This window comes from Anabrus simplex, chromosome 1, assembly GCF_040414725.1.
Source record: "Anabrus simplex isolate iqAnaSimp1 chromosome 1, ASM4041472v1, whole genome shotgun sequence".
NCBI classification, from domain to species: domain Eukaryota; kingdom Metazoa; phylum Arthropoda; class Insecta; order Orthoptera; family Tettigoniidae; genus Anabrus; species Anabrus simplex.
In genome coordinates, this window is record NC_090265.1 from 1,089,553,695 (window position 1) to 1,089,570,083 (window position 16,389).

The 16,389-nt window shown below is 40.0% G+C and overlaps 1 protein-coding gene across 1 annotated transcript in view; it reads left to right on the forward strand.

The window, feature by feature from the left end:
- The first annotated feature begins 9,810 nt into the window (after nucleotides 1–9,810).
- Nucleotides 9,811–16,389, forward strand: part of LOC136876378 (mite allergen Der p 7) — a 35,900-nt gene continuing 29,321 nt past the window's right edge. Inside the window, exons 1-3 of the mRNA XM_067150276.2 lie at nucleotides 9,811–10,011; nucleotides 12,059–12,185; nucleotides 15,290–15,445. Coding sequence (XP_067006377.2) covers nucleotides 9,923–10,011; nucleotides 12,059–12,185; nucleotides 15,290–15,445 — 372 coding nt within the window. The 5' untranslated portion in view covers nucleotides 9,811–9,922. The remainder of the gene's footprint in view (nucleotides 10,012–12,058; nucleotides 12,186–15,289; nucleotides 15,446–16,389) is intronic.

The following is a 16,389-nucleotide window of genomic DNA, read 5'->3' on the forward strand; positions in this document are numbered from 1 at the left end:
ATCAAAATAAAAAATGCAATTCTGTTGTTTCTAGATTATCAACTCGTAAATGACTTGGTTAATCATATTGTTAAAATATTTTAATATCGTCTAAATCAAATTATAATAAGCCATAACTTCAAATGCTCTCATCATCATCATCATCATTTCCCTTTATCCAGCTGTAGCCGGGTAGGGGCAAATATGGTTCCTCTCCACTTTCTTCGGTCTTTCCACCACTCCTCCTCCAACACTGTGTCCCAAACCAGGTTTCTTTCTATAATGCTGCGTTGGATGGTATCCTTCCATCTCAATCGTGGTCGTCCACGGCCTCTCCTTCCTTGGATTTGCATTTCCATCACCTTTTTTGGCATTCTTTCGTCGCTCATTCGCTTTATGTGCCCAAACCATCTTAATCGGCTCTTCTCTATTCTATCATTCATTTTTTCCACTCCAATTTCTTCCCGGATTTTCTCATTCCTTATTTTGTCTCTTCTATTCTTCTGTATAATACTCCTCAAGAATTTCATTTCGGCTGCCTGTATTCGACTCTCATCCTTCTTTGTCATTGTCCAAGTTTCTGCTCCGTAAGTTGTTATGGGTACGTAATACATCTTGTACATAGTATCCTTTGCTTCCATTGGCACATCTTTGTCCCATAACATATTTCTTACACTATGATAGAAACAACTTCCAGCTTGAATCCTTTTACTAACTCTCAGCATCCAGTCAAGCATTCTCCATTAATTCACTCCCCAGGTATTTAAACGTTTCCACTACTTCCAGGGGCTTGTCTGCAAGTCTAATCTGACCTTTCCCTTCTTTCTCCCCTCTAGTCATAACAAGAGTTTTACTCTTTTCTACACTTATTTTCAATCCACATTCTTCAATCTTCCCATTCACCACATTCAACTGTTCTTGAATCTTCCTGTCGTCTTCTCCTCAAATCACAATATCATCTGCAAATAACATCATGTTCATTTCTCTTGCTCCATATGGTGCTTTTGCTGTTCTCATGATGTCATCCATTACTATTGTAAACAGGATTGGTGATAGAACACTTCCCTGTCTCAGCCCACTAGTTATTTTGAACCAACTTGTCCTGCCAACTTGTGTTTGCACGCAACTACAACATTCCTTATACAATGCCATGATCATTTTTATTAATCCCTGTCCAATTCCTTTTTGCACCAGACTGCCCCAAACTTTCGTCCTAGGGACACTGTCATATGCCTTTTCAATATCAATGAATGTCATCACCATATCATTCCCGTACTCCCAATGCTTTTCCATTAGTTGTCTCATAATGAAAATGGGCTCTATTGTTGATCTTCCACTTCTGAAATCAAACTGATTTTCCTGTATCTGCTTCTCAACCCTCAACCTTATTCTACTTTCCAGTATCCTTTCCATTATCTTAGCAACATGGGATATTAGAGTAATTCCCCTGTAGTTCTTCAAAACTTTCTTATCACCTTTCTTGAAAATTGGGATGATTATTCCTTTTTGCCAATCCTCAGGGACCTCCTTATTCTCCCAGACATTCCTGAGAACCCGATATGTCCACTGCAGGCCTACAGCTCCAGCTGCCTTTATCATCAAATGTTCTAAGATAGATAATTTGTATTCATTGATATGATTTTGATTCTACTTACAATAAATGATGCAAAAATGTCTTCATGTACAGCCATAAGCAAACAGAAATGAGTTAATAGATCTTTCCATTAAAATTTGTTTTCTATGGCCACTATTCATGATGTTTACACTCGAAGTTTTGTTTGGACCAATGGACTTTACAACAACATGGAAGCATCAAAATCGAAATTATTTTCAGTCAACGGCTTCGCTGACAGTGTTATAGTAAAGACGAAGGACCAATGTACCCAGAAACAAGAGCCGATGGGTGATGCAATAATGTTGCCATCTTGAGGTACCGAATTCGCCGTGCCACGCGGCTAGCAATTAGTGTAGCTCTGGACTATGGCATGAGCACGTCTCGTGATATGCCATTTGATTAGTCTTGAGGAGATTACCGATTACGAGAATGTAATAAATCAGGATGTTCTTAATGCCAACGAATCAGCAGCACTGGTAAAGCAAATATTTCGGCTTCTCAAAGGAAAACAAATAGAAATCGTCAATATCATGTACTACTTTATGCATTAAATGATGCAAATGTTGAAATAAAATGTTCTTGTTTATGGTCCAGGTGGCACTGGGAGGACATTTATCTATAAAACTCTCTACTACAGTACATGCTTATTGGGACACATTTTAACGTAACATGTGTGGCAATTACTACTCACTAATTGTCGTACTTATGATAAATCTTCGGACTCAATGTACCACAAACACCACAGTAAGTTTTGAGTATCAAACCAGGATTTCTAATGGATAAAGTTCCGATGCTTCCAAAATACGGATTGAATACCACGGATCAACTTTTACGAAGGGCTGTAAGTCCGAATTTCCTTTTTATTGACAAAGTGATGGTACAGGACAGAGACTATCGTCAATGCTTTTCTGTACAGCCATGAGCAAACAGAAATGACTTAATAGATCTTTCCATTAAACTATGTTCTCTATGACCACTCTTCATGATGTTTACACTCGAAGAATACATGTGTGTTGATTCGGAGCAAAGCCAGTTTGCTGAATATCTTCTAAAAGTAGATTACGGAGAATTATCCCTGAATACAATGGAAGAAATTGAATCACCACAAGATATATTTTCGGTGACAATCTTATTGCTGAAGTTTTCGGAAAGTGTTTTGCCACTGGAAATTACGAAAGAATGAAAGAAAATGAGAATACTCGTGCAACTGAACAAAGAGGTCGATGGAATTAACAATAATATCACTGCCAAACTTCCCGGAGAGTACAAAAACTACCGTAGCTTTGACTCGGTAAAAAGATCAACACGGAGGATTATTTTAATTTAAACTTAATTCCTTGATCCGTTGAACATTCCAAACTTGCTACCGAATGAAGTGAAATTGAAAAAATTAATAATAATACTACTCGTACGTAATATGGATGTATCATAAGGTTTATGCAACGGAACTACGTGTGTACTAATTGTAACAATCCTGTGTAATAACGTAATTAAAGCAAACATTATCATTGGTGAACGATGTGGCAAAGAAATGCATATTTCTAAAGTCACCCTTGGTTCCACAGAAGGTCACCTAGGATGTACCATGCAACGATATCAATTTCCAGCAAGATCGGCATTTGCTATTACGGTGCAAAAGGCGCAGGATCAAACTGTCAAGTTAGTTGGCGTGGACCTAGAAACGTCCGTTTTTTTGCATGGTATGCTGCACGTTGCATTTTCTAGAGTCATGACATCAAGCACAATTAAGACTACTACCACAGGAGAATCCACTTCATTCTCGCAATATAGTGTGAAAAGAGATGTTAGATTAATACTTGAAACATTTATTAGCATATTTATATAATTAAGGTTGTACTCCTCTATGCAAGGTAATAAGTAGTTACCATATTTTTGTTCGAAATTTATGATACATAAGCGATTTATAGATTATTGCTTTTTATGATCCTTCATTACTCTTTATCAAGTATAATTAAGGTTCGTAGCGATTGCGAGCAAAGCTTGGTAGCCAGGCACTTTGCTATAAATTAAGAGGAAAGGAAATAGAAATGAAAAGGAATAGAGGCAAAATTAAAGACGTGCGATGCTATGTATCTTTCGGTCCCAGGGAACGTTTGCAGTAATGGGACAACAATGCATTTAGGGAATCATTATTCTCTACTACAATGTTTTATTTCCTGTGTTCAGTATTGTACCAGGAAAAGTTCGGGGCGTAAGGCATGAGAAGGATCTCAGGTAGTGGAAGTTGGTTTTTTGGAGACGGTACAGAGCAGGATAGACTCGCAGGGCGAATAATAGATGGTTATACCTTTTTCAAACAATTTATTAATAATGTTAATTAATTCACCACCCTGCAATGTTGATATAGCCTTGACCCAGTGGCATATATAGCTGGCGCTGGGAGGGGTAGTTTCTCTCGGCCATGTGACAGTGAGTGCGTAATTTCTGTTAGATTTTAAATCATTATAACTCAGCAACCATGGGATGGATTAATTTGAAATTTACAGGGATTAATTTTTATGACGTCCGCTACAATTTAGCGTTTGTTCCATTAAAATTGGTACAGGCGTTGAAAACTTGCGAAAAGAAAGATATTTTCGAGAAATATCTCTAGGGGAGGTGAGCTTTGAACGATAGGTGACGTCACTTGACTCCGCCTAGAGCACTCGTGGAGTTTGGTACATACTGGAACATTCTTTTACTTAGATGTTCATACGTCGGACGGATCTTATATGCTGGAACAACATTTCTTTTGATAACTATGGACCAGGACCTAGGCTTTCCTGGTACAGTATATATACTCCCTAAAATAATGACAAACTGTCTGATATGAGAGGGCGAATTAATTATGGGGAAACGTTTGCTTCCTGATTCCATACTGGATCTTATGTTTACGAAGACGAAGTGTTTCTTCCAATATGACAATCTCACTTTCCACTGTACTATACACCATTCTGATTTTAACGAGCATGATGCTTCTACAGAGTGTATCGGAACCACACCGACAAAAGATCAGGGATACTCTTCGTGTTATGTGAAGAAAGATAGTGCAGTCGGATTTGCGGAGAAAGTGAGGTAACTTCGCTACTGCCGGGTGCCCAATTCAAACTGATGAACTCGCTGTGTTTGCTATGCCAGACCACAAGCCGCTGCCGCTCTTCAGGGAAGGGAAAAGAATGGAGGCGATGTAGGGTGTATGATGAAGACAGAGATAATGCACAGGTCTCCTCGTTCGACCTGCACAGGATTGTCCTTGTATATTACAGGTAATATCCGTAGTTCGTTTATTAAACAGCCGTAACTGCACACACACACACACACACACACACACAGTACAAGAAAACACCGTAATTAAGACCCAATTGTCAGTCATGAATGCAGCAGATCGTCTCTCCTCTCGTCTGTTAGTCGCAGTAACGTTCTTCATTAATTAACATGCTCGAAGATGCAACGCCGCCGCCCCACGATTGTGTATTCCTTCACTCACAACGTTTTGAATGAAAGGAAACAATACGCCCAATGGTTTGATCACAGTACGCCCCCTCCTACTTCGATTCACAGTTCACAACAGTGTAGCAGTGACATTTGGACTCTGTTCAGGATATGTGGTGTGCCGCGAACGACCTGGAAAGCTGCCAGTATTCTTGGTACAAGTTCATCCTCTCTTTCTACGGCCTTCACATAGTATTCAGTTTGTACAGAACTAATTGTACACTGCCTACTGGGGCCGAAAGAGCGACTACATGCACCGAACTAGAAACTTGTGCATTCGCACCGAGCATTACATCTATCTCCCACTTTCCACTTCCGCTCCCTTCTCTTCCCTCCTCTGACACAGAGCACACGCAGCGGCTTGCTCTCTGGCATAGAAAGTACGGTAGATCGACAATTTGAATCGCGCGTGCGGAAGTAAAAAAGTAGCCTTATTTTTCTCGAAAAGAAAATTTTAAATAATAATAATAATGTTATTTGTTTTACATCCCACTAACTACTTTTTTAAGGTCTTCGGAGACGCCGAGGTGCCGGAATTTAGTCCCGCAGGAGTTCTTTTACGTGCCAGTAAATCTACCGACACGAGGCTGTCGTATTTGACCACCTTCAAATACCACTGGACTGAGCCAGGATCGAAACTGCCAAGTTGGGGTTAGAAGGCCAGCGCCTTAACCGTCTGAGCCACTCAGACCGGCAAAAGAAAATTTGTCTCTGCCAATTCGATGGCACCAACATAACACGAAGAGTATTCTTGATTTGTCGGTATAGTTCAGATACGTCCACCTCTATGGTATAGTAGTTAGTGTGATTGGCTGCCACCACCGAAGGCCCGAGTTCGATTCCCCGCTCTGCCACGAAATTTGAAAAGTGGCACGAGGGCTGGGACAGGGACCGCTCAGCCTCGGGAGGTCAACTGAGTAGAGGTGGGTTCGATTCCCACCTCAGCCATCCTGGAAGTGGTTTTCCGTGGTTTCCCACTTCTCCTCCAGGCAAATGCCGGGATGGTACCTAACTTAAGGACATGTCCGCTTCCCTCCCTCCTCCTTGTCTATCCCTTACAATCTTCCCATCCCCCGAATGGCCCTTGTTCAGCGTAGCAGGTGAGGACGCCTGGGTGAGGTACTGGTCCTCCTCCCCAGTTGTATCCCCGACCCAAAGTCTGAAGCTCCAGGACACTAGCCTTGAGGCGGTTGAGGTGGGATCCCTCGCTGAGTCCGAGGGAAAAACCTACCCTGGAGGATAAACAGATAAAGAAGAACAAGAAGAAGGTAGTTCTGACACACCCTGTATACCCACCTCTTACAGAATATATAAAATATGAAACGACTTTGATCGGTCAGTTATGGAAGTTAAGTTATTAACACGGGATAGCATACTCAATTACCCGAGATAGGGGCTATAGTTCAGAGGTGGTAAAGACGTGCTCCATACACTCTGAAGGTCATGCGTTCAGTTCCGTCTCAGGAAGTCAAAACATTTAGAAACGAATTTCAACTTCTGGAAAGGCACAAAGCCTTTTGGTTCGCTCAGCCTGTACTAAAATGAGTATCAGGTTAACCAGAGAGGTGAAAGGTGACCGGACGTAGAGCTATCTACTCTGTCGGACTTAATGCCAGGGTTGATCATTATATTTCTGCCTTCGCTCTCACAGTTGTGATGTTTCTGAGGATGAGTCCAGAGCTCACCAGGTACATGTGATGTGTTTGGTGTCGCTTCAGCCATAATGATTTTTCAATTCAGTGAATTACTTCAAATCAACTACAGAAAACCAGCAATTAATACCAGAACACAACACACCAGTATGGAAAGAATGGTAAGAGGGAAAGCTTTGTAGTAAAACCCACGGGATGTCGGGGAGGTGTAAGTTTATGTCACATTTCAATATTGCAAGCTCCGCATATGATGTTGAAAGACTGCTACCGAGTGACGACTAGCAAGTCGAATTCTGAGGAAAATGTGAGCGGATAATAGGATACCCACGACTTGTTTTTTCGCTGAAGGCGGTGATGTCTATTCCACCAGTGCTGCCAGATGTGAAGGAGCTGTTAAATTCTTAATGAGCAACCATGTCAATATCTTTAAAGATCTTGGTCAGAAATACGTGGTTATATAACATAAATAGCCTGGCTGAGTGGCTCAGACGGTTGAGGCGCTAGACTTCTGACCCCAACTTGGAAGGTTCGATCAGTCCTGTGGTATTTAGAGGTGCTCAAATATGTGAGCCTCGTGTCGGTAGATTTACTGGCACGCAAAGAGAAATCCTGTGGACAAAATTCCGGCACGTCGGTGTCTCCGAAAACCGTCAAAAAGTAGTTAGTGGGACGTAAAGATAATAGCATTATTATTATTATTATGTATAACACATATGAATGGATGAAAACCATAACGGTATAAGTAGCACTTTGGTCATTCAGAGAAAAAGGCATTTAAACACTCATATAAAGCATGTTATTTGTAGTTATACCACCCATCACTAGAGCGCAGAATATTACCGCTATCACTTGTACCTCTTTGCTGGTGAAAGGATATATCCTCCCAGAGTTACATCCTGCATTTAACTCATTTTTTTTAAATGTCACTTATACCGTTATGGTTTTCATCCATTCATATGGTATTATTGATAATCGTACTCATGAGCCTGAGGAAAGGAAAGAAAGGATCATTATCATTTTTGCCAGTAGGAAATAATTTAATTTTGGAATATCATTTGCTTCAAAGATCTACTTCGGTGTTTGTTTTGTTTGATGAGTTTTCAGACCGATGCCTGATTGGACCTATAACACAGCCTGAGTTCAATGAAGAGGCGTATGAGACAAATGAGGAGTGATAGTACATATCAGTCTACCAGTTACACAGATACGTGTACACTAACTTATCCTGCAAGCTACACTTTGCGCAATTCATCATAGAGGCTGACTGCATCGTAACCCCAAACCACTGATAAGTAACCCACAAAGCCATGAAAGACACGTAGTTCTGGACCAACCGGTACATGGTGGAAAAACGCACAATGAGTACAGTCGTGGTTGCTGCTTCTTAGACAAGTACAGATTACGGTTTAAATGTTACATAAGGGCAAATATTTATTTTGAGTGCGGGATTTGAATAAATTATTAAGTGAAATGTTCGATAAATGTCGAAGTTCTTTGAAAACACGTAGAAAAGACTACGTAAAAATTGGTAGGGAATCTGCCGCCTGTGCGACTGCCCTAAATGCAGATTAGTAGTGATTGATTGATTGATTGATTGATTGATTGATTGATTGATTGATTGATTGATTGATTGATTGATTGATTGATTGATTGATTGATTGATTGATTGATTGATTGATTGATTGATTGATTGATTGATTGATTGATTGATTGATTGATTGATTGATTGATTGATTGATTGATTGATTGATTGATTGATTGATTGATCTAAACGTCAACAAACAAAGTACGTTAATAAGATTTTATTTTTAATCATATTTCCTTTTATGTTTCGAATTATTTTTCTAAAAAACTGGATTTATTTCAGTTAAATCGATTTTTAGCTACGACAGCACATCACAGTTAGTGAAAAGAGTCTCCCTTCCTACTTGTCATACTTCATCTGTGATATAATTGCTCGCACAAATAAAAGCAAAAATAGGCAAATTGCTTTACCTGCTAATAATCTTTATTTTACGTGTTTAGCAGCTGATATTTTTATGAATATTTCTACAATGTTCATTGCTGATTTCGTAGCGTTTCAATTTGCCATAACGATTTTACAACTGGAAATGCGCTGCTGTACGCCACTGACTATTATTCAGGTTTAGATGGGAAAGAGTGACGAACGAATGATAACTGACCTTCCGCAGTTTGTGCCAAGGTCAGAAACCACTGTGGTTCGTCAACCAGTAAATGCTCTGTATAGCATATAGAAAAGCATTACTGGCATTACTTACAGCTCAGTCCCTTCTATACTAGCAAAGCACGAGGTAGTAGTAACATCTTTTAGCCAGTACAGGAGACATAATGCATTGTGAAACACTGTAGGCTATATTCTCAAAGATGGACCTGGTCTTGTGAAAATCCACAGCCTGTTTCCAGGCATTCGACTGAGTCAGAAATGGAATGAATCTATCCCCCGTCTAGCGGCAAGGAAAGGAATTGTGCCGACCGCCGAAGCTGCACTCCTCAGGGACAATGGTTAATGACTGACAGATGGAATGAAATGATCTTGGAGAATGTTGCTGGAATGAAAGATGGCAGGGAAAACCGGAGTACCCAGAGTAAAACCTGTCACGCATCCGTTTTGTCCAGCACAAATCTCATATGAAGTGACCGGGATTTGAACCATGGAACCCACTGGAAAGAGGCCGGCGCACTGCCGCCTGAGCCACGAGGCTGAATTTGCTCTTGTCTAAGTAAATATTTCATCGTGGAACGCTTTTCAGTTGTGTTTGTATTACCACATTCTCTCTAAACTCTATTATACGTCTGGTAGAACCTAACTACCACGAAAAGTAAACAAAGAAATGCATCAGTAGAATGAAAAAATGGTCTGTACTTGCTGAACAGGATCGGAAAGTAGACAGATACAAACCTCTATTTCTTACAGATAATGCTGGTAATGGCACCAACTACTGTGTGGAAATGAGAGTATCAATTTGCTGACAAACTGAATACACAGCGTCGCAGATGTGAACAAGAAAAGTGTGGCTACGACAAAGAGGATGAATACTACTGTGTACATTTTCCACAAGTTCTGTTTGCCGCACATGAACTTGTGGTACGCAAGGTGCGTTCGATGCAGGGTAATAAATAGAAGTTAGTGCCTAGGTCAGTACGTAGTAGCAAGGTAGTCACCATGGAGAACTTCATACTGGCCTTTTTAGCAGTCAGCCTCCTGCTGTGGACGGCGCAGTGCTCAAATGTAGAGAGGCGAGATAACTCCAAGTAAGAAGTTACATGTCTATTGAGAGTCTGTAGGATAATAATAATAATAATAATAATAATAATAATAATAATAATAATAATAATAATAATAATAATAATAATAATAATAATACAGTAATAATGAGAGCTCAGTTGAAGGACATATGATTGAATTTTTAATTCACTTTGCCAGATAAACAAATATTGTGACACTAGGAAATAATTTACATGCTGACTTTTTCCTGACTTACAAAAAGCTTCTATATATGCCAGGTTCGAACCCACGATCTTGGGATACAAAGGCCAGAATTCTACTTCTGATTAAAGTGAGTGTGGAAACGTAAACGCGTAGAACCATGCTCAATGCTGCTTAAGGTAGGATTCGAGTCCAAATCTCCCGAATGCAAGCTTACTGCTGTACGACTTTTACTGCGAACCCAACACACTCGGTTCAGGGAGTATTACTGTCCTGTTAAAAGATTACACCGCAAAAGCAGTAATAAGTGTTGATTTCCTGTAAACATTGTTCGTGGTAGACTACTTTTAATGATTGACTTTCTTAGTAAAAATTGATCAACAGAGGCATGCAGACGTTCGGAATTGCTAAGCGAAGATAAACTGAAATAAAATAGGTAAAACACGCGATAATCTAGTATCCAACAAGAATGGCATGTTTTCTAATTTGAATATCTTCATATCAACAACGACTGCTAAATAAAGTCAGTTGCCGGGCTGAATATTTCAGGTGGTAGAATAGTGACATTCTGAGCCCAGCTTGGCAGGTTCGATCCTGGCTTAGTCCGGTTGTATTTGAAGGTGCTCAAATACGTCAGCCTTGTGTCGGGAGATTTAGTGATACATAAAACAAAATCTGTGGGACAAAATTCCGGCACCTTGATGTCAACGAAAACTATAAAATTGTTGTAGTTAGAGGGACGTAAAACCAATAACACTGTAATAAAGTTAGATAAAGTAACGTGATACGTTTTACGGTTCCAGTAGAGAAGTTACACAGTATAAAATATAAAGTGTATGAAATCATGTCGATAAAGCCCCCGTGGCTCACGCGGCAGCGTGTCGGCCTCTCACCGCTGAATAGCGTGGTTCAAATCCCGGCCGCTCCACGTGAGATTTGTGCTGGACAAAGCGAAGGCAGGACAGGTTTTTCTCCGGGTACTCCGATTTTCCCTGTCATATTTCATTCCAGCAACACTCTCCATTAACATTTCATTTCATCTGTCAGTCATTTATCGTTGCCCCAGTGGAGTGCCCCAGGCTTTGGCACCCGGCACATTTCGTATCCTCGCCGCTAGATGGGGCTTCATTCATTCCATTCCTGACCCGATCGAATGACTGGAAACAGACCGTGGATTTTCATTTTCATGAAATCATGTAGATAATATAACATTGACATTCAAGACATTGACATTGACATTCACTCCACTCCGTTCCTCAAATAAATAGCTGAATTTTCACTCAGTGTGTGGAAACTACGAACCTATTTCCAATACAAATTTTACTAAGAATAATGTTCATAATATGTAACCTGAAGGTGAAAACGTTGAAGACTGGACCTCTCAAGAAATAGCAGACCTTAAATAAGTCATTCCACTGAACAAATTTAACATAAAAGAACTGAGTGTTTTCTCTGTGATGGCCGAAGCATTGTGCCAATTAATGATCTAATGATCTATATTCACGTCCTGTGGTTAGTCATATTTTTCGCTCTTTCGCTTTAGACAACGATCGCAATGACAGTAGATGTTCTCTAAGAATTACAGATATGGCAGCTACATAATATGGCATGTCATCACCTGATGTTATGTACTTGGTTAACAGACTGTGCCTCTTATGTAGGGCTTCTGATAAGTTCACCCGCATACACCCCAGCGTCACTGGGGTAGGGTCTGACACATCCCACTCTGGTGAGTCTAGTGTCAGACTAGTGTCAGGTAGGGTCTGATAAATCCCACTCTGGTGAGTCTAGTGTCAGACGAAACGCTGGTTAATAGAGCAAACGCCTCAAAAGCCTTACATCTGATCTGTTTTTTAAGTTGATATTTTGCAGTGACGGTCACAAGAAAGCCAACATTAATGATTACTTCGACCGCTTAGTCCCAAATCTACAAGATGCTTTGGTGAAAGGTGGCTACGATCCAATGAAGATGCCGGATACTAAACTCAGCTTCGCTTTTGTAAGTACTATTTGTCATCATCCGTGGAGTAATATTCTTGAAATACCCATTGTTTCCTTTAATATACGTATAGTACAATAGATATTTGATTATGATCATAGTAATAAACTCGGTTAATTATCCCAAAACGCATGAATCTATACAAGACAGTTGAAAACTCGTACATAACAGAGGATGGCCACAAAATTTGTAGATATACGCGGTACGGTATCGCTTTTAAAATTCTTATCATACCTTACAGGGAAAGTTACGAAGCGGTCAACGAGAATCCCGACGAAAGCTACAGCACAGAAGAGTGGCACGTGCAAAATATTACGTTCCGCTATCACCTGCAGATCTACTAGCTCCAGCGCTCACACAACTTCCCATCAATATTACTCTTCATAAATTCAGTATCACACTGTACGGTTTACAGTGGTTATAGTTTCTGATAAGCACGGCTGAGTGCTTCAAAACAAACCCAAGTTTTCTGTTGTTCGCTTGTCCTGGGCTGAGAAAAATTTGCTTTAGGTAATAAGAACTTTTTTTCTAAGGTAGTTGAGTATTACACTACGAATGCATGTGGCTATAACATATAAAAATTTCATTACCATCAGAGAAGTAGTTTACCATGTATATATCTTTAAGTGAGCGGTTCCTAGAGAAGAAGCAAAAATACCCGTACGATATTTACTAAAACAACAAATAAACAATAATTAATGAACTTCAAAGAACAATTTGTCGTATACGCTCCAATGCAGAATCAAACAAGGAAAATATTGGTATAACTCATCTTGCAATAGACCTGTCGGTTCATTCGTAATTAACGCCTAAACTCGAGTGTCCATAATAGAAAATCTGACAGTATAACAAAGGTGAAACGTTCGCTGAGCGCGTGGGTCACGGCAGAGCCACACTCTAGGAATGCTATTTAATACATATAATGCCAGTCACTCTGTCGATCTGCTTGTTGTTCGTTACCTTCTGGAGCGGTGAGGCGCTCAAAATCTGTGCTCATCTTTGCTCATATGAGCAAAGATTGTGTGCAACCTCGGGGAGAGTATTGTCAAGGGTTTATTCTATTATTGTTTACATGAGTGAGTGCTGCACAGTCTTGCGATGTTTACATGAAATATTATATTCAATGTAGAATTCCGCGAAATTTTTCTTCAAACTGGGTATAACGGAAGACTGTCGGGGGCATTGAACGATATGGAACTAGATCATTCTTATTTACATGATATGGCGTCTCTCTAAAACATCGTTAATTAATGTGGTCAGCATTATAAATTATCAAGAGTTCATGGGTTCGGTCTTTACCGACGTAGTTGATTTCTGAAGGACACACTATGATGCAATTCTTGGCTGGAGCATTCTGCGTTCGTTCGAATAAAATTACCTCAGCCTTAGAAATCGTGCATAGTCCTGTTGGAGGCAGGCTGTCAGAATGACACCACTTCAGAACGCCTCCAACCCTATAGTTACGGCCGTACTATTATAAAACTCAATTTAGATTATCCCAATTAATTCCAAAATCTTTGGAGCCACCCAGTATCATTTTTTCCTTAGGGAATAATTTAACCTGCCTCGAATTCCGATGACGCTAAGATGTACATGGATTAGGACAGGTGTGAAGTGGCTCCTGAAATGATTAGAGGTATAGCTCGATATTTTCCCTGACGACAAAGTGGGAAACCACGGAAAACTATATTTTGGCCTGCAACGGTGGGGTTGGTACCTTCCATCCGCTAAATGTAAGAGTACAGCTAAATAACGATCTCTACCAAGTAACGCCTTTGATGTCGGTGAGAAAGTAGGACAAAACTGGAAGGGTAAAGGCCATGGCCATTATTTTCGCGCATATCTGACATTTGCATCATGTGAAAATGTGGAACCATGGAAAACTGTCCAACGTTCGTATAATCAGCATTTGCAAGGTGAGAAAATAGGAAACCATGGAAAGCCATCATCAGGGCTGCCGACAGCGGGCTTCCAATCCACCATCTCCTGAATGCCATTTCATGAGTACATGATCCGGACCATATGGCCAACTTGCTCAGTATTTTGATTTTCATAGGACGTTGAAGAATACCACCATTCCAAGTGATTTTTCAGGTGATATTTCCTTCCTAATGTTCAATGAGATTCTATTCTACGCTTATCAAAGAAATCCAGAAGTTAAGCTCCTACGCTGATCTCAGCGGCTTGTGAGATGATGATGATGATATGATGATGATGATTATTATTATTATTATTATTATTATTATTATTATTATTATTATTATTATTATTATTATTATTATTATTATTATTATTGTATCCTATAACTCTGTTTATTTCATGAGTTAAGATTGTAAACCTCTCCTGTCACCACTATTCTAAAAACACACATACCTAGAAAGTAACGTCATTCACATTCACGTTCGCTGAATGTCCACAGTTATAAACATATTTTGTTCAAGACCAATAGTTTTAGTAACAAGTAAATGTTACAGAGCTACCTCCCTGTAACTATCCTGACATGCCGAATTCAAAATACACAGTATTTGGAAGTAGTCTTTTTCCTAACTGCTCTCAAATAACATCTTAGTGGGTTGACTGGTTGATTATTGTGGCCTCGGAGCAGTACTGATGCATGTCTTTCTGGATGACGCCCACGGCTGACATGCGCATCTGGCTGTGTGGTGATGATAATGATTAAGAGAGAGGATGAGACCCAGTGTCGGCACTTAACCTAGTCTTGCCAAATATCACCAAGGTGTCTGCTCAAGGCTTAACGTCTCCATCCGACGGACGAATCACCATCTATAGCATCATATGCTCTCACTCCATATGAATACTGCGGAGAGATTTCGAACTGAACTCAGCCTAACGGTAAACAATTAAGTAATCTAGTACACCATCTCACCTCACATTCAGAAGGCGGCAGTTTATTCCACTAACGGGACTCGAACTAGCTAACCAGAGTGTCAGACCATACAACTGATGCCTTAACGATCATGGCTGCCAAGCAGGCTACTCTTTACTGGATAATAACATTGCAGTAGTGTCTGTTATCACTTTGTAGAGAACACTTGCAAATTATATTCTACCTGTGTGCCATTTCAATCTTGTTTCACTTTCAGACTGACCTGCTCGGAATACAGTATCCAGTAGATTTGGGGTTCGAAAATGGAAGACTAGAATACTTGTCTCATCTCAAGAGGGATGGCGAAGCTACTCTGCAATACAAGGATGGATCCATTGATATATCTGTGCCTTTGATCTTCAATTCACTGGAGGTAAGATTCTCTGTGTTGTATAGGTGATGACCTAGTTATGTCTCCTTCCATAGTATAGTGTGTACGAAAAGTGGTAGCGGAACCATTCACTACAAACGCCGAGAACGGAAAGAAATGACAAAAAGCGTATATAACAATATATTAACTTCTATTGGTTAAAAAAGGATTTTCTAAACAAGAACCGTACGGTTAGAGAGATAAGTTATACCACAAATGTATTTCTAATAATTGAGTCACTGGTCTGGCTCGAGATTTTATGTTCGCAACTCCCATTAATTAACCTGGCATGCAAAAATAAAAATATACAATTATAATGCTTTATTAACAAATAATTTTGTTGTGTCTAATATTTTTAGATGATGCTTGCAGATTGTGTTCTCCCTGTGTGCCAATTGAATCTTTACTAGCAAATAACTGACACACTGCACTCGCTCGGAATAATGTTATTTTTTTAATGTTGCTTAAGTAGCTAAAGGTGTTAATAATGTTACTGGTTTAACGTTCCACATATTACTTGCACGGTTTCCGTACATGCCGAGATGCCAGAATTTGGCCCACAGGAATTATTTACCAACACGAGGCTGATGTATTTGAGCACCTTGAAATACCACCGACTGAGCTATCATTGAACCCAGCAGCTTGAGCTCAGGAGGCCAGTTCTGTACCATCGGAGCTACTCAGCCCAGCGCTCATGACATGCCGTACGTCGGAACGTTTTCTCGCAGGAATTATTTTTTATGAAATGGTCCTACTTTGAATTCTAGCTGACTGAGTGTCATGTAGTAGTAAATACGACTGGAACACTTTCTTACCCAGAATTCTCTACCGGCCATCTCTTTGCAGAAACGTTGTGACAGTCTATTACCAACATAAATCACTTTTTATATCGGGAAAATTTCATGCACTCGACTACACAATGAGAGAAGTCAAATCCAAGAGTGAAT